Genomic DNA, 26643 nt, shown 5'->3' on the forward strand with positions numbered 1-26643 from the left:
GTTTTGAGGGTCACTTATGTACACTATCATATCATCTGCAAAGAGGGATAATTTGACTTCCTCCTTTCCCATTTGGATACCCTTGATCTCCTTTTGTTGTCTTATTGCTCTGGCTAGAACTTCGAGTACTATATTGAAGAGATATGGAGAGAGTGGGCAGCCTTGCCTTGTTCCCGATTTTAGAGGAATTTCCTTGAGTATCTCACCATTTACTTTGATTTTGGCTATTGGCTTGCTGTAGATAGCCTTTATATGTTGAGGAAAGTGCCTTGTATCCCTGATCTCTCTAAAACTTTAAACATGAATGGGTGTTGAATTTTATCAAATGCTTTCTCTGCATCCAAGGAGATGATCATGTGGTTTTTTATTTTCAGTTTGTTTATATGGTGGATTACATTGATGGATTTCCGTATATTAAACCATCCCTGCATGCCTGGAATGAAGCCTACTTGGTCATGATGAATGATATCTTTGATGTGCTCCTGTATTCGTTTTGCAAGTATTTTATTTAGTATTTTTGCATCTATGTTCATAAGAGAAATTGGTCTGAAATTCTCTTTCTTTGTTGAGTCTTTGTGAGGTTTAGGTATCAATGAGACTATGGCCTCATAGAATGAATTTGGTAATTTTCCATCCATTTCTATCTTTTGGAGTAGCTTGAATAGTATCGGTATTAGCTCGCCCTTAAAGGTCTGTTAGAATTCTGCACTGAAACCATCTGGCCCTGGGCTTTTTTTGGTTTGGAGACCATCGATGATTGCTTCTATTTCTGTAGGGGAAATGGGACTATTTAGCTTGTTTATCTGTTCTTCATTCAACTTTGGCAAGTGAAATTGTTCAAGAAAATCGTCCATTTCCCTTAGATTTTCAAATTTTGTGGCATATATGCCTTCAAAGTAGGATCTTATGATTCTTTGAATTTCTTCAGTGTCTGTTGTTATGTCTCCCTTTTCATTTCTGATTTTGTTGATTTCAATACTGTCTCTCTGCCTTTTAGTTAGTTTGGCTAACGGTCTGTCTATCTTGTTGATTTTCTCAAAGAACCAGCTTTTGGTTTTGTTGATTCTTTGGACTGTTTTCTTATTTTCTAATTTGTTAATTTCAGCCCTGAGTTTGATTATTTCCAGGCGTCTACTCCTCTTGGGTGTTTCTGCTTCTTTTTTTCCTAGGGCTTCCAGTTGTGTTGTTAAGATGCTTATGTGCGATGTTTTCCAATTTCTTTTTAAAGGCACTTAGTGCTATGAATTTTCCTCTTAGCAGTGGCTTTCAATGTATCCCACAAATTTGGGTATGTTGTTTCTTTCTTCATTTTCATTGAATTTCAGAAACTCCTTGATTTCTTTCTTTATTTCTTCCCTGACCCAGGTGTCATTTAGCAGAGAGTTGTTTAGTTTCCACGTACATGTAAGCTTTTTGTTATTTCTGTTGTTGTTGAATTGCAGCCTAAGAGCATGTGATCTGATAGGATACAGGTATTATTTCAATCCTCTTGTATCTATTGAGGCTTGCTTTGTGACCTACGATGTGATCAATTTTGGAGAAGGTTCCATGGGGTGCAGAGAAGAAGGTGTATTCTTTCTTGTTGGGTGAAAGGTATCTATAGATATCTGTTAGATCCATTTGACCCATGGCATTGGTTAATGATGTTATTTCTCGGCTTAGTTTTCTGTTTCAATGACTTATCCTTCAGTGAGAGTGGGGGTGTTGAAGTCTCCCACTATTATTGTGTGGGGATCGATGTGTGGTTAAAGCTTTTTAGGAGATCTTTTAAAAATGTGGGTGCCCTTGTATTGGGAGCATAGATGTTCAGAATTGTGATGTCATCTTGGTTGACTTTACCTTGATGAGTATGAAAGTGTCCTTCCTCATCCCTTTGATTAATTTGGTTGAAAGTCTATTTTGTTCGATACTAAAATGGCTACACCTGCTTGCTTCTGTGACCATTTGCTTGGAATATTTTTTTCCAACCTTTTACCCTGAGTAATGCCTTTCATTATGGGTGAGATGTGTTTCTTGGATGCAGAAGAAGTTGGATCTTGTTTATGTACCCATTCAGTTAGTTCTGTGTCTTTTTATTGGAGAATTGAGGCCATTGATGTTGAGAGATATTAATGACCAGTGACTGTCAGAGTCTTAATTTTGATGTGTTTCCAGTCGAGTGTTTGTGTAGTTGTGTTTTTGCCATGGATAGTTATCTATTTCCTGGGTAGTTTTGGTTGTAGCTTGACCCTTTGGGATGGAGTTTCCCTTCTAGTACCTCTGTAAAGCTGGGTTTGTGGATAGGTACTGTTTGAATTTGTTTTGTCATGGAATATTTTGTTTTCTCCATCAATGGTTATTGATATTTTGCTGGGTAAAGTAGTCTGGCCTGGCATCTGTGTTCTCTTAGGGTTTGCAGGATCTCTGTCCAGGCCCTTCTGGCTTTTATGGTCTCTGCTGAGAAGTCAGGTGTAATTCTGATAGGTTTACCATTAAATGTTATTTGGCCCTTTTTTTTGCAGCTTTTAATATTTTTTCTTTGTTCTGCATGTTTTGTGTTTTGATTATTATGTGGCGGGCAGTTTTTCTTTTCTGGTCAATTCTATTTGGTGTTCTGTAGGCCTCTTGTATGTTTATAGGCATCTCTTTCTTTAGATTGGGGAATTTTCTTCTATGATTTTGTTGAGAATAGTTTCTGGCCCTGGAGTCTGATGTCTTCTCTTTCTTTAATGCCTATTATCCTCAGATTTCTTCTTTTCATGGTGTCCTTAATTTCTTGGATGTTTTGTGTCAGGAGTTTTCCAGATTTGGCATTTTCTTTAATGGTTGATTCAATATCTGTGATTGTATCTTCTAGCCCTGAGATTCGTTCTTCCATCTCTTGGATTCTGTTAGAAAAGCTCACCTCTGTGTTGCTCGCCTTCTTCTCTGAGGTCTCACGTTCTCGTTTTTCTTCTGTCTGTGTGTTTATCATTGAATCCATTTTCATTTTCAGATCTTGAACTGATTTTTTGATTTCTTTCATCTGATTTTTTGTATATTCCTGAGTTCTTCCATTGCCTCTTTATAGGTCTTCAGAGCTTGAACCGTTTTATTTATTTCTTTCATCTGGTTGTTTGCATTTTCCTAGTTCCACTCTATGTGCTTCTTTTATGTCTCTCACCTATTTGTCTGCATCTTCCTGCATTTGATTACGAATTTTATTTGTTTCCTCCATTATCATCCTCATTACTAAGGATTTGAGGTCATTTTCTTGTATTTCCGTTGTATTTGAGTTCTCTGGGTAGTTTTCTTTGGGATAGCTGGAAACTGGAGACGCCATGTTGTTTTGGGTTTTTTTTTGCATATGGTTTTTCGTTGTCCTTTAGACATCTTGCCGTCTTTGTTTTTGTTGGGTAGCTTCCAGAGTTGAATGGAGGGTGTCTGACGATAGATTCACTCTGTTTTCCTCACGATTTCCCTAGGCTGCGAGCTCAAAGCTTCACTGGTGTGGATGTTAGGAGGTTAGCCCTGTTGTTCTGGTCTCTCACAGCCAGTGATCCTCAGTCCCCCTCTGCTGTGGATCCTGCAATTGTTCTGGGTCTCTGAATGAGGGTTGGGTCAGGCCAAGGTATCCACAGCCTTCTGTGTTCCCTGCCAAGTCTAGCCAGGAGCACTGGGACCGAACCATGGGCAGAACTCAGCTAGATTCTCAGGGCCTGAACCGTCTGCCAAGCTCAGCTAGGGATTTTGGGCCCAAAATGCACACAGGGTCCAGCCAGAATTTTTGGGCTGGGACTACGCACCAAGCTCCGCTAGGGCCTTTTGGCCCAAAGTGCGTGCTGTGGTCAGTTATTGACTCAGGGCCCGAACTGACCACCAATCTCAGCCAGGAATTCTGGATTCAAACTGCACACTGTGTCCAACCAGAGTCTTAGAGCTGGTGGAACCGAGCGCTCTGTCCAGCCTGCGCCACAGCAGGAGAACTGTGGCTGCTCTGAGTTAGCGCCAGTGGTGGAACAAGTGCTCCGCACAGACTGTGTCACCGCAGGGGAGCTGCCGCTGAGCTGAGGTGGTGCCTAGGATGGAACTGAGCACGTCAGCAAGCCTGCGCCACAGCAGGAGAACTGCAGCTGCTCTGAGTTAGCGCCTGTGGTGAAACCAAGTGCTCCACCCAGACTGTGTCACCGCAGGGGAGCTGCCGCTGAGCTGAGGTGGTGCCTAGTGTGGAGCTGCGAGCTCAACTAAGCCTGCGCCACAGCAGGGGAGCTGTGGCCATGCTGAGTTAGTGCCTCAGGCAGAATTGCTTGCTGGGCCGGGCCAGTACCCGGGACTCTGGGGCCGAACTGTCCGCCGAGTCCAGTCTGGGTCCAAAGGCTCCACGCAACCCAAATCCTGCCCCGAGTCCCCTCTCCCGTAGCAATTCCCACCAGCCACCACACCAATCGCCTCCACCGGAAGGCTATGAGCTGCAAACCTCAGCCGCCGCTGCTGGTGCCGCTAGTGCTGCTGCCTCTGCCGCTCCGATCAGAGAAAATCCACGCTCCTCCCGTGTGCAGGGGCACGCAGGTCCTCCGCACCCTGGTCCCTCCGAACCGTGGAGCACTCCCGCTGCCGTGATGTTCGGACCTTGGTGTTCCTGGCTCAGAAATCTGTGCAATTCCCTGAATTGTTCACTGGAGCCTCCAAACGCGGTCCACACTGCTCGCCACCATCTTGGATCTCTGGTGCTTGTTTTTGTTAGCTTTTTTTAAAATATGGGTATTTCTGCTCCTGTAAATTTGTCCTGATGAATGTATGCATTTCCTGTAAACCTTTCCTCCCTGGCCATCTTCTCTGCAGGCTGGTCTGGACACAACTCCTTCAGCTCTCCACTGGGAACAATATGTTTATGGATGGCTATTTCTTCCTTAATTGTGTATAAACTTCAGGAGGGATGAGGTTCTACACCGAAAACTTGAGTTTTTTAAAATTGTATTTCTTTTTTAACATATACATTTATATTATTACACACAAATAAAATAAACTAGATACAGCAGAAAGAACTATGAAACAATCAGGAATTATATAAATGTCATATTCATAGTGATTTGGCTGTTTGTATTTGACAGTCCTGAAGAAAACATCTTTTCTATCTTGGTCATTCTAAAATTCTGAAAGAAAATCAATATCTATCATATCTCATCTCTATACACTTAAAACATCTATCTAGACCTAAAAACATCTTAACCCCTGAGTAACTAAGCTTAATTGTAAGACTAAACTATCTGGTCTTCAACCTCATCAGAGACTTGAGAATGAATAAAACTTAATTACCTGAGTAAACTGGAAATGCAGGTTAGTAGCTTCCAAAATGAAAAAAACGACAGAGACAGTTTATGTGTTCTTAAAAGTGGTCATATATTTTCTTAGAACTTAACTTAGAATATGTACCCAAGAGTGATGTTTACACTGGGGGCAGATGCTAAAGATTTAGCTAATGATTATAAAGCAAGCTAGGAATAAGGAAAAAGGGTGTGCTAATTGGAAGTGTGTAGAAATTCTTGCCAGTATGGTAATTTCTATGCCAATACTCAGATTCTAAAGCCATTTGTATTTTTTAGTTCAAAGATAAAATCTTTTGCACTAATGTTTTAATGATATTTTAAAACGTTTCCGATCCTTCAGGCTCACCCTGTGATCCCACATTCATCCTAAGCTGTGCTCCCTCCAACGTGATCTGCTCAGTTATTTTCCACAATCGTTTTGATTATAAAGATGAGAATTTTCTTAACTTGATGGAGAAATTCAATGAAAACTTTAAAATTTTGAACTCCCCATGGATGCAGGTGAGACAAGCACATCTCTTAATGAATCATTTATGTTTATTTCTCTAACAAATTAAAAATTTTTTACTTTAGTGTAATGTGTTTATTTTCCAGACATTCACCTTGAAACTTGGTATAAAGAACTTTGTTGGAAAGCAGAATCAGTCTCTCTTGCCCTGTTTCCTTCCTTCCTTCCTTCCTTCTTTCCTTCCTTCTTCCTTTCCTCCCTCCCTCCTTTCCACCCTCCCTCCTCTCAGTTACTCAGGATCGGGAGTAGGTGAAATGAAAGGAGAGGCTAAAGATGAATCTTAGTGTGGAGAGCTTGTTTAGTTTACACAGGGCCCTGGGTTTGATCCCCAACACAACAATTACAAAAGGACACTGCATACCAGTTACAAAGGCCCATTGTCAAGGCCACTGTCAAGCCAAGGAGACAGGTGGGACAAGGGCAGACACAAATCTACAAAGCCTTTTCTACTTTTCAAAAAACTGTATATGAGTGCTGTGTCCAGATACTTTTCTGTATACTATGTGCTTGCCTGGTGCCCACAGAGGCCAGAAGAGGGCATTAGATCCCAGTTAGGAGCCATCTTGTAGGTGCTAGAAATCCAGCCTGGCTCCTTTGGAAGAGCAGAAGGTCCTCTTAACATCTGAGCCATCTCTCCAGCCCTTTTTTCATCATTTTAAACCCACTTCCTCTATTTTATCAACTCCGCTTTCACATGGATAAGCTTTATGTTCCAGAGTTGTGACAAAGTTGATTCTGTTTCTCCTCTTGTCCCCCTCTTTCTCCTTAAAAGTTTTCATGGCTGAATGAAGTGTCTGCCCATGAGTGAGTGTTTCCACAGCCATGGTCCTGTCCAGATCTTGGCATGGTGGCACGGACTTCTCAAGAAACGCCTTCAGATTTTCAGAGCATGTGGCAATGCTCAAATATAGTTCAAGGCCACCCGAGGGCTTTCCCCGCTGACTCCCTTTTCCAGGCAACACTTTGCTGACAGCCTGGAAACATGTTCAAGCTTTCAGAGGACATCGAGGTTTTCATTGAAAAGATTCTGTTACTCACAGACTTGTCTGTCAATCAAGGCAGAGACATTGTCGTCACTTTATATGGCTGAAATTTCTACCCTGAGAATACCAAGGATAGGTACTTAGGAACACTAATGGGAATGTTGACTGGGCTTTAGAAGGCGTCACAGAATCCCACTCTGTTGGGCTGGCATGTCCCATACACTGCCTGGAAGATATCTGTGTGGTTGTATAAAAATTATTTAACTGCTCTTGAGTATACATATTTATCCATAAAATGCTGAGTTCTGTTTCATGATTTAAAAAAAAAACATAATTTCCTATTTGTTCACATAAAACAGACTCTTTAGGAGAAATTTTACTATGGTATCACTAGTTGAGACTCTTAATTTGAATTTCTAATATTTATTTATTTATTTTTAATTGAATTTTTTTGAGATTTTCTTTTCAATTTTCTGCAGCTCATCCTCTTTTTATCAAGCATAGATTCTTTTATCATACAATATAGTTTGAATACAGTTTCCCGGCCCCTTGTACTCCCTCCCAGTTCCTTTACACTTCCTCTCCCATCTGGATCTACCTCCTTTCCATCTCATTAGAAAAGAGCAGGCTTCTAGGAGATAAGAACAAAAACATAGCAAAATAAAACACAGTAGGATACAATGAATACCATCATATCGAGGTTGGACAAGTCAAAACAACAGAAAAATAAAAGAGCCCCAAGAGAGGGCACAACAATTAAAGACTCACTGTTACGCATTCAGGAGTCCCCCAAAAGCTCTAAACTGAAAGCTGTAGTACCTATGCAGAGGACCTAGGGCAGATGGGCTTAGGCCGTTTGATTGCTGCTTCAGCCTGTGAATTCACAGAAGCTTTGCTCAATTGTTTTAGAAAGCTTTGTTCTCCATCCCCTCTGTCTCTGTGACTCCTTCTCTTCTGCAGGGTTCTCTGAGCTCTGAGGGAGGATAGGGATTTTGATTTGAAGAGAACATGGCTTAGAGCTTTGTATGTGGTATTAAGGCTCTCTCTCTCTCGATCTATATCTACTATCTCACTCTATCTCTTATCTAGTATCTGGTCTCTCTACCTCCCTCCCATCCCTACCACTCTATCTCTCTATCCCTCCCTCCCTCCCCCTTATATCCTCTCTCCCTCCCTCCCCTCCCTCCCTCTCTCTCTCCCTCCCTCCCTCTCTCTCTCTCTCTCTCTCTCTCTCTCTCTCTCTCTCTCTCCCCCTCCCTGTCTCTATCTGTCTGTAATGTCTGACTGTGTATCTCTGTATTTGGTCCCATCTGCTGCAGGAAGAAGCCTCACTTTTGAGCATTTCATACAGAGTATTATGTATTCACATCATTTTCACTCTTCCCCCCCCTCTACCTCTCTATGACATTAATGAATTCTCTAGTTTACTGATATATATGTATATATGTGAACAAGCCACCGAGGACACTTAGTGTTGCTCATGTGTTTAGGACTGGCCGCCTGGGATTAGATGACTTATCGTAAATCATCACTCTCCTTCTTTTAGCAGCCATTGGCTGCCTGCAGCTCTAAATCTACAGTCAGTTGTTCTCTGCATTTTGACCACTTGTGGGTTTCTGTAATAGTATCTCTGTTTTAAGAAGAAGTTTCTTTGATGAGAGGTGAGAGCTACACTTAGCTGTGAGTATAGGATAAATATTTAGAATGCAGTTAGGAATTATATTGATTTAGTTAGGTAGCAGTAGTAGGTTCTCCTCTTGGGTCTGTAACCTTACCAAGTTTACAGCACAACTCACGGATTCCTTCCACGGAGCAGGAGTTAAGTCCTAGAAGACAGCTGTTGGTTACTCCCAAGATATAAATGCCACGGTTGCATCTTCGGGGATATCTTGTTGTTCTGGTCAGTGTTGTAGTTTGTAGGTTTTGTAGCTGGATTAAGGCCTACAGTTGCTTTTCTTTCTTGGCAACTTGTGTATCGCCTTTGAATACAGTGAGAGGCAGTCCTCAGTGAAGAGAGTTCCAGGGTGCTTTCAGCTGGATTCTTCTAGGTCCTGTGTGTCTGGTGTGTGGGTTGTCTTCAGCAGTAGGGTCTTAGATTTAAGTTCTGAGAGGCAATTAAGGACAATGGCAATAGCCTATACTGTTTTAAGAGCTTGCTAGGCTGGGTGGTGGTGGCACACACCTGTAATCCCAGCACTCGGGAGGCAGAGGCAGGTGGATTGCTGTGAGTTTGATGCCAACCTGGTCTACAAAGCAAGTCCAGGATAGTCAAGGTTACACAGAGAAACCCTGTCTCTAAAAAAACCAAAACCAAACCAAAACAACACACACACACACACACACACCCCAAAACAAAAAGAACAAACAAACAAACAAAAGAGCTTGTTAGATTTCCACAACTACCAACTTGAAGGGAGATTTCCATGCCTATCCCTGGGGTTTTTGTGAGCTAGTCTATGGTTCCTGAGGGAAGCATACAACTTCATTTCCTACATATGTATATTAGACTTCAAATATATATGTGTGTGCGTGTGTGTACATATATGTGTATATACATACAACTATATATTATATATATATTTTAAGGAAACGCAAAACAATGTTTTCCTATGGCCTTTTCAAGTACACTTAGAGTTATTTATCTTCTTCCTACCATCTCCTGTACTACTCCACCTCCCTAGTTAAAGTCTCCCTCCCTATTTTACACTTTTCCCATCTCCTTCTTCATGCTCTTTGCACCCTTCCTAGTTATAGAGTAAAAATTCCATTCTGGAGATGAGTACCAATAGTGAAAATAGCAGCAGTGGCATTGTGTTTTATAGTACATTGCTCCAATTGCCTTAATCTCTGCTCTCATCAATAACACGTAACTCACAGAAATAAAATTTCAAAGGTTAAAAAATTTAAATCGGCACATGAATTGATGGGCATACTGGCTCTGACTATCAAACTCTCAATAAGATGAAGTTTCAGAAGGCAGAGAGAGCCAGCTCACATGGCAGATTGCATGGCTGAGTGATGCCAGCATAGGCCCCTGCTGTGCAAAGAAGGGAAGATGTTAAAGTAAAGAAAGCTCTTGTGGCTTTAAATGCGTGTTCAGTATCAGTTAAACATCAGCACAAACTGTGTGAAAGATAGTTCATATGATCGCCTGACCTCTGACCCCTAACACCTTGTTTCCAAGCTTCAAGAGTTCAGAAAGAAGTTACTTAGCACATCATCCTCTTCCACTTCCATCCTCTGTGCTACTCTCTTTTTCTTTTAAAAATATTTTTGCTTTATCGTAATTTATTTTATTTTATTTTATTTTGAGACTTGTTTTTTCTGTGTAGCATTGGCTGTCCTGGGACTAGCTCTGTAGATTAGGTTGTTCTTGAACTGACAGAAATCATCCAACCTCTGCTTCCTGAGGGCTGGGATTAAAGGGATGCATTACCATCACCTGGCATTTTATCATATTTTAAGGTTATTTTATTTATTTGTTTTTGTGTGTTTGTGTACATGTATATCTGGTACATATGTGCATGTATGCATGCATGTGGAGTTCAGACGACAAGCTTCTTTAGGTACTCTATACCTTGTTTAATGGACAGAATCTCTCTTTGGCCTGTAGCTCACTTACAAGGTAGACCAGCTGGCCATTGAGCCTTGAGGATCTGCCTGTCTCTGTCTCCTTAATTCTGGGATTACAAGTATGGGTCCCCATGTCTGGCTTCTTCAAATGAGTTCTGAGAACTGAACTTAGATTCTCAGTTAATGCAGCAAGTGTTTACTGATTGAGCTTTCTCTTTATCATTCTGTACAGATACGTCTTTTTGTTTGCTTTTCTGTTATATTTTTGTTTTATTTAATTAATTTATTCAGATCACAGCTCAATTGTTATCCCATCACTTGTATCCTCCCATTCCTCCCTTCCTCCCGCTTTCACTCTATTCCCCTCCCCTAGGTCTATGACTGAGGGGGACCTCCTCCCCCACTATATGGTCATAAGCTATCAAGTCTCATCTTGGCAGCCTGGATTATTTTTTCTTTGGGTGCAACCATTGATCCTCACCAAGGGGAGGTGGTCAAATATGGGGTACCAGAGTTCATGTCGGAGTCAGTCCCCACTCTCCACATAACTGTGGAGAATGTCCTGTCCATTGGCTAGATCAGAGTAGGGGTTCAATGTTTACTACTGTATTGTCCTTGGTTAGTGCAATAGTTTGACCAGACCCCCTTGGGCCCCGAGCCACCCATCATGATGTTCTTCTTGTAGGTTTCTAGGTTTTTTTTGAGAAAGGGTTTTCCTGTGTAACCTTGGCTGGCTTCAAACTCACATAGATCCTCCTGCTTCTGCTTTTCAAGTGCTGAGATTAAAGGCGTTTGCCACCACCTCCTGGCTATCTGCTATAATTTTTAAAAGAGTGTTTATAAAAGCAGTTTTAGGTCAATAGCAAAACTCAGTGGAAGTACAGGGATATTCCTACTGTTTCCAGTGAACTCCCTGACTTTTGATTGTTTTCTGATCTCAGTCTCCAAGAGTAGTTTAGGTTTTTTTTCTTTTAACATTTATTTTATTATTATTGAGAATTAACTTTCATAGGTGACAATTGTATTTACATAATTTCTACCCACACTCTCCTTCTCTAGCTCTTTCCCTGCCATCTCATTTCATCTAAGTTCATGACATCTCCTTCTTTAACAATTGTTTAAGTATTTAAATATTATAGAATGTATAAATAAATAAATACATGCATTGCTCTTATGTGTGTAAGTTTACCCCTTGGGATTGGATAACTTAGCAGGGGTTTCATCTCTGGACAAGACTGATTCTCCAAATTTTAGCAGCTGTTAGTTGCCTCTAGTTGCCTCTCATCTTGGGCTGGGGCCTTGTGAGATTTCTTACATCCATGTTGGTCAACTGGAGCTGTTATTGTGCAGGTCTTGTACAGACCATATTTAAAGATTTCATGGGTATAAGTCCCTATCATATAGCAAAGACACTATCTCATATAGAACCTGGTGTAACAACAGAAACCAGGGAATTAAAAAGGGTAGCTTGGTTTTAAATAGCCATATCTGTCTCAAGACCATGCTTGGCGAGTGCCCCATGTGATCGATCTGCCAGAGGAGTTACTCGCACGAACTTCCACAGCTGAGTTTTACCACTATGTGGCCAGATCGCATTTGATTGTCTTGTCAACATAATGGACTCTTTTCTATCTTTAGTTAAATGTTCTTGGTCAAATAAGGACCAAACTCACTTTACCTTTTAACTGTTGCCTTGCATATGCTGAATACAACTTCAATACATGTGTATATTTCGTACCTTTTAAAAAAGATGGTACATTAGTATGCTACCTGAGTTACTCTCAAACACATAGGCTCTGTTGACTCACTCACAGAGGCATCCTGAGTAACTGTATTACAAATGTGAATGACCACATATAGCTTAGTAAACATATATATTTAAATCTTTAAGGTCTGCAATGCTCTCCCTGCCTTCATCGATTATCTCCCAGGGAGCCATAACAAAGTAATTAAAAATTATACTGAAATAAAAAATTATATTTTGGGGCGAGTGAAAGAACACCAAGAAACACTGGACAAGGACAACCCTCGGGACTTCATTGACTGTTTCCTGATCAAAATGGAACAGGTAAAATGTTATTTATTGGTTTTCATTTTGCATTTAATCAGGCATTTCTATTCTTACAGGGGAAGCTTTAACTTTTCAGGCAAGAAAAACTTGGTAGGCACTTTAGGTGCCTATTGTGGGCATGAATTGGACCAGCATCATTTAGGATTTAGAACTGAATTGTTAAGCAATTAATATACAAGAGAACCCATGTAGACCTAAAAACATCTTAACTCCTAAACAATTAAGCTTCATTCTAAGTTGATAATGATAATATGTGATGGAGATTGATTTACATTCAGAAAGTGAGATGCACCATGATAGGAAAGATGCCTTCTTCAAGGCTGTCAAATACAAATAGCTAAAACATTAAGAATGTAACATTTATGTAATTCCTGATTGTGCCATGGTTCTTCTTGCTATAGGTAATCTATTGTATATATGTGTAATAATATAAATGTATATGTAAAAAATAATATAATGAATAAAATGAAAGCTTAACAAGAAGCAGATTATATTTATAGTCTCCAAGTAGCTCTCCACAAATGACATCTTATTAAAAGAAAGATGTAATTTTACATGGGAAAAATCACAGAAAACTTTATAATAAAGTTTTCTAAGATAACACTACCAATAATGGAATAAACATCTAATAAGATCCAGTGGAAACAAAATACAAGAGAACCATTTAATAAACTATACAAGGAAAGAGAATATAAACAACTTAGAAAATACAAAATATCAAAAATACAAAATATCAAAAATTAAAGTAAAAAGTGAAAAAAAAAAAAAGCAAAAAGTGGACTTGATCATATAGGAGAAAGACAAATGTACTTAACTTGGCAGGTTTCCCAGATGACTTGAGCTTGTTACTAATCTTGGAGTATTTGCAGTTAGGTAGCAGGAATGAGGATTTAAGATGTGTAGAATGAAGTGACGAGAGGCTCAGATGTGCGTGGTCATGCAGAGGAGGGTAAGAACCTTAGCTGAGTTGAGCCAGGAATGATTTAGGACAGACAATCTGGTAAAGACGTCTTTGAGGTACTCTGCAAGCATAGCATAGGTGTTGGCACAAAGAAATTAGATTTAGTTGGGTGTTTTTTTTTTTTTTTTATTAATTTATTCTTGTTACATCTCAATGTTTATCCCATCCCTTGTATCCTCCCATTCCTCCCCCCCCCATTTTCCCATTATTCCCCTCCCCTATGACTGTTCCTGAGGGGGATTACGTCCCCCTATATATTCTCATAGGGTATCAAGTCTCTTCTTGGCTACTTGCTGTCCTTCCTCTGAGTGCCACCAGGTCTCCCCCTCCAGGGGACATGGTCAAATGTGAGGCACCAGAGTACGTGAGAAAGTCGTATCACACTCTCCACTCAACTGTGGAGAATATTCTGACCATTGGCTAGATCTGGGAAGGGGTTTAAAGTTTACCTCCTGTATTGTCCTTGGCTGGTGCCTTAGTTTGAGCGGGACCCCTGGGCCCAAATCTGCCTATCATATTGTTCTACTTGTAGATTTCTATGACCCTCTGTATCCTTTTATTTTGCTGTTCTCCCATGCGTCTCTCATTTAGAGTCCCAATAGGATGCCTTCCCCTCTGCCCCAGTTTCCTGGTAAGTGAAGGCTTTTGTGGGACATGCCCCTTGGGCTAGTATGCAGATATAAGTGAGTATATACCATTTGATTCTTTCTGCTTCTGGGTTAACTCACTCATTATGATCATTTCTAGCTCAACATTCTTCTGCATCCAAGAAACACATCTCACCCATAATGAAAGGCATTACCTCAGGGTAAAAGGTTGGGTGTTTGTTTAAAACAAGATAAGACTGCAGTGCTCCTGCTACCCAGGGGGAAATCACTGAGTTCAGTAGAGTGATATCAGAGATGAGAATTAGATTCAAGAGACAGCTTGAGGCCTTTCCCTTCTTTGGACTGTCTTAACGGTAGTCTGTATTATGAAAAAAATAGAATCTCAAATAGTGTTATTAATCTTGGCTTGTTCTCATTCATCTTGAAGTTTAAATGTTATTTATTTATTTTCCATTCATGAGAGTTTTGCACATTAAAAGAGGCATCATATCCTATGGGACTACAGTTATAGGTGGTTGTGAGACACAATGTGAGTTCTGGGAATTGAACTCAGGACCTCTGGAAGAGCATCCAGTGCTCTTAACTGATGAGCTAGCTATCTCTCCCACCCCACCATCTTGAATTTTAATCTATCTTACATTTTAAAAATTTACCAATTTGTTCATAGGTACCTCGGTTGTTCCCAGTGGACAATACTGAAAATAAAAGCAGTGTAGGCATCTCTTTCAATTATTAATTTCAATTAGTTTTTGGATATGTGTTTACTCTTTTGAGGAACTGCCTTACTATGGATGGTAATACTTTATAATAGAATATGAATGTTCAGTTTTTCCTTTGTCTGTACCCTCACTTGTACTTAACTTGTTTAAGAAGTCTCCTCAGTGACTAGCACCATTAGGGATGCTTGCATGACTTTATAATGCAACCATTCGCCCCTATGGTTTAGATAACCACACAGATGTTTATTCCCCTCTGGTCCAGTCACTGGTTTAAGAGCCAAGTTACTGGGAACCTTTGAGATAGACTGTTTCAATTGTGTCTTGTCCTTATTTCACTTAGAAAATTCTGTATGCTGGGACTGTTAAAGAATTTTTTGATAGACTCTTTTGCCATTCTTGACCCAAAATACTTTCAACTTTTACTTCTCATTTGGTATGAATATGAATAATTTTTTAGTTGACAAGTGTGCTAATCTCTAAATCTATTCTGACATCAATATATATATACATATGTAAATCAATAAATGCATATAAATATATACTAATATACTTATCTACCAAAAATATATATTTTGATGTATATATATCTATTAATGTATCAATAGCTACAGGGAGAGTCAGGAGTCTCTTTTCCCCTCTCCTCTGTTTATTTGTTTAATTACTTTACATCCCAATCTCAGCTCCCTCCCTCTTCTCATCTCAGTTCCACCCCAGTCCCTTCTCCCACTCTTCCTCTCCTTCCTCCCAGAGAAGGGGAGGTCCTCAAATGGTACCAATCTACCATGGTATCTCAAGTCACTGCAGGACTAAGCACATTCTCTCCCGCTGGGGAATGACAAGGCAGCCAGCTAGGGGAAAGTGACCCAATGGTTGGTAGCAGATTTAGCGACAGCCCCTACTCCTATGGTTAGGGGACCCGCATGATGACTAAGCTGCACATTTGCTACCTATGTGTAGGGGGTCTAAGTTGTCCATGCAAGCTCTTTGGTTGGTGGTTTAGTCTTTGTGAGCCCAAGAAGACCTAGAGAACAGTCAGGGGTCTCTTATTCAACTTTGTGTCACGCTCTAAAAACTAAAAATTCTTCCTGGATACGGTAGTACATGCCTGCCATTTTCCATGCTTACACTTAGTATATGAGTATTCATATTGATGTTAAAGAGTTGTTATTATTTAGAATTATGCATAGGTCTGTGTATTTGTAAGTTTGTACATATGAGTGCTGGTTACCCTGGAGGCCAGAGGTGTCAGATCCTTTGGTGCTGGAATTACAGATGGTTGTGAGCTGCCAACCATATGTTATTTATATACAGATGATATGGGAGCTGGGAACCAAAGTTGGGTCCTCTGGAAGAGCGACAGGTACTTTTAGCGGCTGAGGCATCTCTCCAGCCTTCGTACAGACCTTAAACTACCCATGTTCCAGTCAATGTATACCACCTCCATTGCCACAATATGTTTTAAATAAGAAGGAATGAAAAATTGTACCAATGGGCTCTTTTTCTTATGTTATTTATGTGACATGTTTTGCATGGCTAACACAGCTATAAGAAGGGCTGAGAAACTGAATTTTGATGCAAGGGGAAAAAAATAAAGGCCTAGAAATGAAGATTGAGTCAGTTTATTTACATTATCGGTCATACTGTGAACTTGCTGTAATATTTTTACTATGCCATTCACATTCTAAATTTGCTCATCTGTAGACCAGCTTGTATTATATGGAATTTGTTGAAACTGAGCATACTCTCTAATAATGAAATAAAACTTCCTAGGAAAAGCACAATCCACACTCTGAGTTTACTATTGAAAGCTTGATGGCGACTGTGACTGACTTGTTTGTAGCTGGATCAGAAACCACAAGCACTACCCTGAGATACGGACTCTTGCTCCTACTGAAACACAGGGAGGTCACAGGTATGACTCTGACGTGTGGGAGGCAAAGTTAGTCTTCTTTAGATAGCTCTGAAAGAAGTTTCAGTATTGATGTTTTTGTGTCACCAGATGTCATTTGTACACATATGATGAGATAAAAATGAGATCAATTTTGACAACAGAGAAAATGAATAAAAAAAGTGTAGTTTCTGTGAAACACCAGAGCTCTAGCTCCGAAGTTAATGAAAAGATGCTCTGAGCAGCTCTCTCTCTCTCTCTCTCTCTCTCTCTCTCTCTCTCTCTCTCTCTCTCTCTCTGTATATGCATGTGTATGTGTGTGAGTTTGAATATTTTTGTGAAATGATCATAGGGATGTAATTCCTTCCTATTATAAAACTGCTCAGAAATAGTACAATCAAATGATAAAAATAGCTATTATTTACAAATGTGAACAGAAACTACAGACAAAACGTCTACAATGTTTCAAAATGAATGCCTCTTGGGAATGTAAGAATAAAGAAAGATATTAAGTTTCACATACACACTAATACATATACAGCTATTTAGTATTCAATGTTTAAAATGTTTAAAAATCTTTAGTATTCAATGTTTAAAAATGTTTTGTCTACATGTATGTTTGTGGACAATGTGCATGCCTGGTGCCCACAGGGACCAGAAGAAGGCATCAAATCTTCTGGGACTGGAGTTACAGACATTTGTTAATCATCTGTGGCTGTTATGAATTAAACCCGGATACTTTGAAGGAGCAACCAATGCTCTTAGCCACTGAAACATTCTTCCAGATCCAGGATTCGATTTTAAAGCATTAGTATCATTTATATGTGAAATTAAGTCTTGCTTTGTATTTTTCCAGTAAGACAGTAATTATTAGAATTCATATGTCAAAGAATTTGCATATTGAAACATCTCATCATTTCTGTGTGATAATATACCCATTTTCACAGATTCAACTTTATGCCTAAGTTGTGGAAGAATTTTGTGTATTATAACATAAAAATTCTTGAATTCTAAATGTGTGGCCTGATACTGTTATCACACTTCATGTAGACCTGAATTGCAATGACAAACGTACCATTTTTAAATTGTGCCCTATCAGCTAAAGTCCAGGAAGAGATTGATCGTGTGATTGGCAGACACAGGAGTCCTTGCATGCAGGACAGAGCCCGCATGCCCTACACGGATGCAATGCTACATGAGATCCAGAGATACATTAACCTCATCCCCAACAATGTGCCCCATGCAGCTACTTGCAATGTCAGATTCAGAAATTATGTAATTCCCAAGGTAAGTTTGTTCCTCTGACCCCTGCACGTCAATTATCTTTTAGTTTCTGGATTTAAAATATGGCTTTACTCCTCCACCAACCCAAAGTGAGAGGAACTGAATCAACCATTGTATTATTATATAGTGATCTTCTTTATCTCCTTTTTCTGATCTTGGCTTGAAGTATACTTTATGTAACTATGGCGACTTCTGCTTTATTCGGATTCCACTGCCTGTACCATCTTATTGCTTCTCTTTCAGTTTGTACACATCCCAAGAAGTGAAATAAGCTAACTAGACGGCTTTTTAAAAATATTAACTCTGGTGTGATGTGCTTTTTTTAATTTGAGAATTTCACCTACTTATAGCTAGTACTCGTCGACAAGCAATGCTTTCTAATTGTTATTTCCAGTCGAATCATAGCATCTTTATTTCTTCCTTCTCTTTTAAATTCTCCTTCGCGTTGTGATGTTCTCAACAAGTGTATTTTGATTCCTTGCTTATTTTTTTTTTTTGTGTGTGTCTACTGTAGATTTTTGCCTTGTATAAGTAAACATATTTTGATGGCAACTCAACATGCTGATAAAGTTTAAAAAGATAAATAAACAATAAGAAAGGAAGAATAAATTAGCTCAGTTCTCTCTTGCCACCTTCTGCAATCTGGGGATCAGACCCAGGCTTACATGGAAGTGCCTTTACCTGCTGAGCCACAGTGCCAGCCCTTGCACTCATGGAATTTCTTATCACATACCTTTATCTGCTATTTTCAGGGCACAGACTTAATAACATCACTGACTTCTGTGCTATATGATGACAAAGCATTTCCCAACCCAGAAATATTTGACCCTGGCCATTTTCTGGATGAGAATGGAAACTTTAAGAAGAGTGACTACTTCATGCCTTTCTCAACAGGTAAATGAAGTTTGCTTCTATTTGTACTTCAGGTGCAAGGTCAACTTTTCTTGGACACTGTGATGTCTAGGCTGACCCTGAGCACCTGAACTCAAGACTCTTGTGCCAGGTCTCTGAGTACTTGGCACTACAGACATGTGCCAACCTGATTCCATAAGATACAATTTTGAGAAAAAAATGAATCACCCACCGTGCCCTCAGGGACAGGCAGATTTGCTCCTTGTGTTTCCTCAGGAGTAATGCTGCTTCCAATGGCCATGCAAGTCCCTTAACTGTGACGTGCTCACTGTTGTTCCACACAAGTCAGGCTTTGGGAATACCAAGCCTATGTTTTGAATTGAGGAAACTAGAATATAGGCCAATTGAATTTTGCTTCTGCATATTCCTCTAAGCTTCCTAAGTGTTCCTCTTGGAAGTGAACCTCATTAAGGCTTTCCTCGGCTGCATGAGAAAGGTATCTTGATCCATTTCAGACAATGCTGGGAGCCCCAGGGCCTTAGAGAACAGAACAGAGAATAGGCTCTGAAGGGGCTTACTGCTGAGTTAGGGAAACTGGTGAGTGAACCGGGCCTTGCGAGAGAGGGAAGCTAGGGTTTCTGGGGAGGTCAGGAGGGAAGTTGCTCATATCCTGTTCTTTCATACTCACAGGGCTGTTCTAACAGGGCAGAAGGGAGTTGGCTGACATAGCAAGAAGGCAGTTAGAAAAGGAGACAACAAGGCAGGGAGCTGTACTGAGAAAACAAAATACGGGAGGGGACATTTCCTGTGGATGCAGGAAATCAGAACAATGCCGGATGAGAAAGACCTTAGGCATGTGGAAAGATAGTCTGCAGTGATTCCATAGCTGCTAACATTTCCCTTATTTATGATTCCGCACCTTGAATGTTCTCTCTCACTGCCTGTTATGTGTGCTGAGTCTCCCTGGCCATGGAGTCACATTCATTTGTGCCATTGTGTTTTTATGACTGATGTGGGTCAGCTGTGTACATTTTCATACAGGACAACTGAGCCCTTCCTTTTAGGGAGCTCATATTTTGGCAGGGAGACAAAAGAGGACACAGCAGAATGTGGAAGCAGGGACAGTAAGGAAGCCTGGCAGTTGGGGTCTCCTACCTGAGGGGATCACAAATGCTCATAAAGAAATGGCACAGGCTGAGGGTCTTGAGGAAAGTATCAGAGCAGCACTTCTTAGACGAGGCTGAGGGCCTTGAGGAAAGTATCAGAGCGGCACTTCTTAGACGAGGCTGAGGGCTGAAGCTTTCTTCATGACGTTGGAGATTGGGGAAGGGAGCCGTGAATGGAGCTGAGGAGCGATAAGCATTGGTGTCAGACAGGAAAGAAATTGTGAAGGTTCAGGCCAAGCCATTTGCTTCTTGTCCCATAGGGCAGATGCAGGGGATGCACTTAAAGTGAAGGAGTCGTAGATATAGACAGATAAGTTTGGAACGCTTATTTTATGGCTGTTATTATCCCATAGGCACAAATGGAGATGTGGTGTCTGCAATGGCCTTAATACTCCCCCTTCAGCCACTAGAGCAGTGAAGTGAATGGGTCTCTAGAGGATTGGTGTCAACTTGAAAGGCCAAAGGGTGGTTATACTGTATGACTTGCTACTAAAGTTGTGGTATAAAGCTTATAATAAGAATTTAATGATTGAAGCGTGCCTGCTAAAACCAGACGTTACATGGTTAACATTTGTGTCCAGTATGGTGTGCATCTCTGTTCAAAAACCCTTCTGATCACTCTGTGTTTGACTTACCCACCATTTAGTAATCAAATATTAAGCTGCCTACCCTCGCAACCTCTCAGGACCTGCTATAAGGAGGGAAACCTCTGTGTTGCTTTTGTTTTCCAGGAAAGCGGATGTGCGTGGGAGAGGGCCTGGCTCGCATGGAGCTGTTTTTGCTCCTGACCACCATCGTACAGAATTTTAACCTGAAGTCTTTGGTTGATACAAAGGACATTGACACTACCCCGGTCTCCAGCACTTTTGGCCGTGTGCCACCTCTGTATCAGCTACACTTCATTCCTCGTTAGATGGGGACAGACTGGCTGTTGCTATGCTGGTGTCTATGCCTTTTCTCAGGGCAAGGTCCACTTCCTCTCAACTACTAGGGACACCTTTCTCATTTCTCCTCTCACATCGTCTCATTCTCTCGCAATCCGGGGAGCGTCTGTCCTTCCTTAATCGACTTTTCCTGAGTTATCGTGCAAATTCATCTACTGCTCCCTTCAGGCTCTAATACTTGTGTTGACCACGACCTGTGCTGACACATGTGCTGAGTTGTTCATGTGTTATGAGTGAGATGCAGAAGAATTCAACGGAGAGCCACCCCTGCTCCGCTTGATTCAAAATAAAAGGAGCTGTTAACCGAAGGGTCATTTCTTGGGCTCCTTTGTTTGTGTGTAATGCATGTGAGGAATGCAAAAAGTAAAGTTGCTACCATAATGGGATGTCACCTCTCACCTATTAGGATGGGGGAATTATGAAATTAAAATGAAGCTGAAAAAGATGAATTAGTAATAATAAATAGCAATTGGAATTCTTTATTTTGTCAGCCGTTTTAGAACCTGGGTATCTGTTGTTGCGTAGGTTTCCTTTTTGCCCTTCTATTCCAGTTCATTGATCTACATGTCTGTTTCTGTGGTAGCATTATACTGGTTTTGTTACTATGGCTCTGTAGTGTAATTTGCAATCAACTATTTTGGTAACTGCAGCATTAATATTTTATGTAGTATTGCTTTGAAGTTTCAGGATCTTTTCTGTTTTTTTTTTTTTTTTCTATCTCTGAGAAAACCCACATTAGAATTCTGATGAGGATCACATGCATAGCTCACTTTCATTCATGTAGCTCTTTCATGATATCAATTCTGTTGGCCCATGAGTGTCGGAGGTCTTTCCATCTTCACATGTCTTGTTCAATTTCTTTTTTTTTTTTAAGTGTTACATTTTTGTTGTAGAAGTCTTTCACTTCCTTCTGTAGGCCTGTTATGTTGTGAAAAAACTATTGTGAGTGGACTGTTTTCCTGATTTCTTTCTTATTGCTTTGAAGCTCAATTCCAGGCCTGCATGAGGTAGAATCCAAAGTCACCCCCTATACTCCCAGGCCAGAGATTACAGAGGATTCTGTAGACCTGCTCCCGTGTCAAGTAGAAATCTATCTACGTCACTGCTAGATGCACAGTGAGCTTGAGACCTCCCTGAACACTGATGGACTGTGAGATTCTGATAGGACTTAGATTAGCAATAGAGCCTTGGTCCTCCAAGGGACTGTCCACACAACCTTTACCTCCAGACAGCATAACTATTATTGAGCCAATGGTTGCAGATAGAATTCTAGACTTCCTCCAAAAACAGGGAGAAATCTGCATCTGGTGAGACATATTTCTATTTTGACTTAAATCACTGTCAACTTTAGCATAGGCCAACACCACACTGGGGCAGCATAGTATGAATGGAGTCTTGTTTGCAGGTGTTTGGGTGGAGCAGGGCAAAGGAGTCAGCTCATGCCTGTGATGAAACGTAGTGCCAGCTTGATGAAGCCCAGCACTGAGGAGACTCTACGACTCTCACCCCAAGGCTTTCTTGTACCTGGAACAACTCCAGTGCCAGGAAAAACATGAGATCCAGGCTACTGGACTCTAATTTCAGCCAGCTTCACCTGTGGTTGACACCGAAGTCTTAGGTCATGGGTCTGTTTCGGCTCAGACAATCATCTTTCTCTCTCTGACACAAATATAGGCCAGATCAGACTAGATTAAAATCAGATAAATGTAGATTTATTAGGTGCTACTCCTGAGTGGGTTCACCAGTTCCAAGGAATGGGGCCAAGGAAGTCATGCACCTAGGCGAAGGCAAGGGGGTATGATGATGTGTTAGCTGGAGCTGGGATTATGCCCATATATGGTCAAAAGCTGAGCCCCTGGGTAGGTGCTTTTGGGTGATTAGCCAGAAGCACAAAGGTGAGGGGTGATGACATGTGAGCCAGGAGTTTTCTCCAGGTACACGCTTGAGGGAAAGAGGGCAGATGGGGTTTCCCATATAGTGTGGGGAGAGCAGGGGTTCCAGCAAACACTATGGTTTTCTGGCTGTGGGCTCAGAGTATAGCATAACTTAGTGACATTTATTTACACAAATGTGGCATAGGAACTTGGAACTGGTTCATTAATGGTGGCTCCATTCAGTTCTAGGCAAAATTCTTCAGTGTCTGACCATAGGCTTGTAAATTGATAAAACAGCATGTCCTGCACCAATGCCAGGAGGCATTCTGGTTGTCTGCCTGCTCTCTCCTTGCTAACACATCCATTCCTTCACCCTTTTTAGATACTACACTTGCTTGTTCTGAACTACACAATGCTAGCTGAGACAAATCTGAGCCCTGATTGCCACAAAACAAAACAAAACAAATGAACAAAAAAATGTTTTGGATGCTGCCTAGTGCTGAAATGGTGGGGAAGTGACTACAAGTTGTTCTAAATTCCTGGAAAGACAGGCATGTAGTAGAGTTTTGGTTTCTTTAAAAACCCAGTTATATTATATGAATATGTTATTGTTTTAATCCCAGGTGTGCCATAAGAGGTGATTTACAGCAGGTGATTATGATGTGTCTCCTGTACTAGGGGAGGCTTGATTTTTGCCAGCTGCAGATAGTTTAATTCTGGGAACTCTGAAGAGGGTATAAATGGCAGAGCCCTGAGAAAGCCTGGGGCAGCTGCTGCTCCCCCTGCTCCTGGTTCCTGGTGGTGTGGTTTGTCAAATGGTCATGAACAAAGAGATGAGAAGAAGAGGGAGATACCCTGACTAGGAAGATTGGAGTTTCCCCAAGGAACCCTATGCCCTTGATCATCAGGAAGTAGTCTAAGAGACTCATGCCCCCTTTCCCCTGAAGCCTTCTACCTAGTGTTGGGGGTTAGAAGATATTAGGGTGAAATAAAGGTTGGGAGGGTGGTAGATACAAGACTACAATAAAACAGATAAAAATATGACTATGCAGGAAAATACCAAATCATTGAGTTCTTAGATATTTTTGCACACCATAGGCATTGAGAGTTTTTAAGTAATTACAGTCTCTCCCAATGGCCAAAATTAGGTGTCAGAAACTGACAAAACAGAATCAGTATGGAAGGAAGTCCTATGAGAAAATTAAAAGTAACTATGGTGAGAGGAACTCAACATCTTCAAGAACACACATGAATGATCCAGTACTCTGACAGAGAACCTTAACAAAGAGATGAAAGCAGTATAAGCCAGATGTATTAGTCAGGGTTCTCTGGAGTAACATAAATAATGAGGATTTATTGGAATTACTTACAGGCTATAATCCTGCTAGTCCAACAATAATTGTCCACCAATGGAAGGTCAAAGAATCCAGTAGTTGCTCAGTCCGTTAGGCTGGATATCTCAGCTGGTCTTCAATATACACTGGAATCCTTAAGAAATAGGCTCTAGGGCCTGGAGAGATGGCTCAGAGGTTAAGGACCCTGTTCTTCCAAAGGTCTTGAGTTCAATTTCCAGCAACCACATGGTGGCTCACAACCATCTATAATGAGATCTGGTGCCCTCTTCTGGCCAGCAAGTACACATGCGGGCAGAATATAATAAATAAATAAATCTTAAAAAAAAAAAAAAAAAGAAGAAATAGGCTCTAATGCCAGTGAAGGAATGGATGTGTTAGCAAGGAGAGAGCAGGCAGACAACCAGAAAATTCTTTCTTCTTCCATGTTTATATAACCTTCTAGCAGAAGACATGACCCAGATTAGAGATGTGTTTTTTCTCATTTATAATTCTTATTCTTATTATAATTATTATTATTTTCTTGTTTAAAATACACATTTATATTATTACACATACATACACTACATGACACACAGCAAAAAGAACCAGGAAATAATCAGGAGTTATATAAATGTTACATTCATAGTGTTTTGGCTATTTGTATTTGGCAACCTTGAAGAAAACATCTTTCCTATCTTGGTGAGTCTAAAATTCTGAATGTAAATCAGTATCTATCATATCTCATCTCTATTTACTTAAAACATCTATCTAGACCTAAAAACATCTTACTCACTAAACAATTAAGCCTTATTGTAAAGCTAAACTATCTGGTCTTCAACTCCACCAGAGACTTGACAAGGAATAAAACTTAATTACCTGAGTAAACAGGAAGTGCAGGTTAGCAGCTTCCAAAATGAAAAAATTACAGAGACAGTTTGTTGCCTGAACAGTCACCCAAAAACTCTCTATAACATTGTAGCATCATGTTCAGCCTTCTGGCCACGTATATCTGACAGACATATTTGTGAGGCAGAAACTATTGAGGACTTGCTTACCCTGGCTTGGCAGAGTTTGGCCATTGACTCTGCCTGCGTCCAAGTTTAACCATTTTTAGGCAGAATCCTGTCTGTGCAGAAAAGAGGACATTTTCCCCAGTGGCTAGTTTGCTGCATTTGAAGCCATCTCCATAAGGAGGTTCTTTGATGCTCATCATCTTCGTTGAGGGAGGCTGGGTGTTGCCACGAGTTAACTTGTCTTGTTGCCAATGGATCTTTAAAAAAAAAAAACTTTAAATGCCATATTCTGTAGGTCTCTGAGGCCTTTGAAAATCTTATCTAACTATTTTACCTTACACATCTGTAGAATCATATCTATCTGTTAAACCTAGAATGTATAATCTTGTGATAAAAATAGACTAGTATTTGACATGACCATAATTTGATTGACAAATAATTAGCTTGTATTACTTAATTATCCTAAGCATCCTGTAATAACACATTCAAAATATTGGAGGTAAACCTTGTATTCTACTTGAGTTTTATGGGTACAATATCTCTTAAGCACCTAGCTACCTCTCCAATCTGGGTACAATATCTCATATTAGAGTAGAAAAATATATAATGTGTGTGAGGAGTAATCTTAAATTTGAATTCTATACCAATGTATCAAAATTAAAAATATTTTCATCAATATATAAAATTATATACCAATGAATTAAAATAACATTATTTGTAAGTAACAATTAAGGCCTTATGTTGAGGAGTAGATTCAATAATCCACTTTTTGTCCCATCATCCCTATGCATTTCTATATTCCCCTTCTTTCTTTTCAACTTCTATTTCCAAACCTAAGAAAGAAATATAAAAGAAAAGAGAGACATCCCTGAGTCCAACTGTGTTTTCTCTCTGAATAAGACCAATAGAAACTTATAACCAACTTCCACTGAAAACAATCATCTGTAGCCCAAAAGAGCAACCAAAAACCTAATAAACTCCTCTTAGGGGAAATGGGACATCATTCTCTTAAGGTTTCTTCCACCTGATTTGAGGTGAATAATAACTTTCTAGGGACCCAAATAGAATTGGGGAAAGCGATTAAATAAACCATGAATAGTATTTGTGGTCCAGTTTCTAAATGTTGAGAAATTCCAGGCTTAATAAAAGTCCTGTATGGGCTGGCCAATTGCCATCAGAAGCTTTCTTGGAAGCTGTCCTGTTCTGATGAGGAACAGCACCTGAAGTGCTTGTTGCTGGAACATGAAGGATGCAGGATGTCAGTGTCCAGCATGCTGAGAGGAATGAATCCTTTCAAGTCTGATCCAGTGTCAGTGTCTGGTTCTTTTGTTCTGAAAACATAATTTTTCACAAGCATTATACAGTTCTAAAATTACAAATGTATGAGGTGTGCAGGATGCACAGAACAATTAAGGCTGGCTTTCTGCTCTTTGTATGAGCAGAAGAAAGACATCTTCAAATCCTCATTCTTGCCATACAAAGAATAGCATCTAATAATAAGTCACAGGGATTCTGTGACCCACAAGAAGCATTGTCTATGAATAGACATTGATGTCTCAGCCAGTCTCAGAGTTGTCCCA

General features: G+C 40.3%; 1 protein-coding gene across 1 annotated transcript in view; it reads left to right on the forward strand.

Moving 5' to 3' along the window:
* LOC127189546 (cytochrome P450 2C55) overlaps positions 1 to 20831 on the forward strand; it is a 28103-nt gene extending 7272 nt beyond the window's left edge. Inside the window, exons 4-9 of the mRNA XM_051146468.1 lie at positions 5626 to 5786; positions 12241 to 12417; positions 16479 to 16620; positions 17696 to 17883; positions 18633 to 18774; positions 20630 to 20831. Of these exons, the coding sequence (XP_051002425.1) occupies positions 5626 to 5786; positions 12241 to 12417; positions 16479 to 16620; positions 17696 to 17883; positions 18633 to 18774; positions 20630 to 20811 (992 nt within the window). The 3' untranslated portion in view covers positions 20812 to 20831. The remainder of the gene's footprint in view (positions 1 to 5625; positions 5787 to 12240; positions 12418 to 16478; positions 16621 to 17695; positions 17884 to 18632; positions 18775 to 20629) is intronic.
* Positions 20832 to 26643: the final 5812 nt, after the last annotated feature.

Source organism: Acomys russatus, chromosome 5 (genome assembly GCF_903995435.1).
Source record: "Acomys russatus chromosome 5, mAcoRus1.1, whole genome shotgun sequence".
NCBI classification, from domain to species: domain Eukaryota; kingdom Metazoa; phylum Chordata; class Mammalia; order Rodentia; family Muridae; genus Acomys; species Acomys russatus.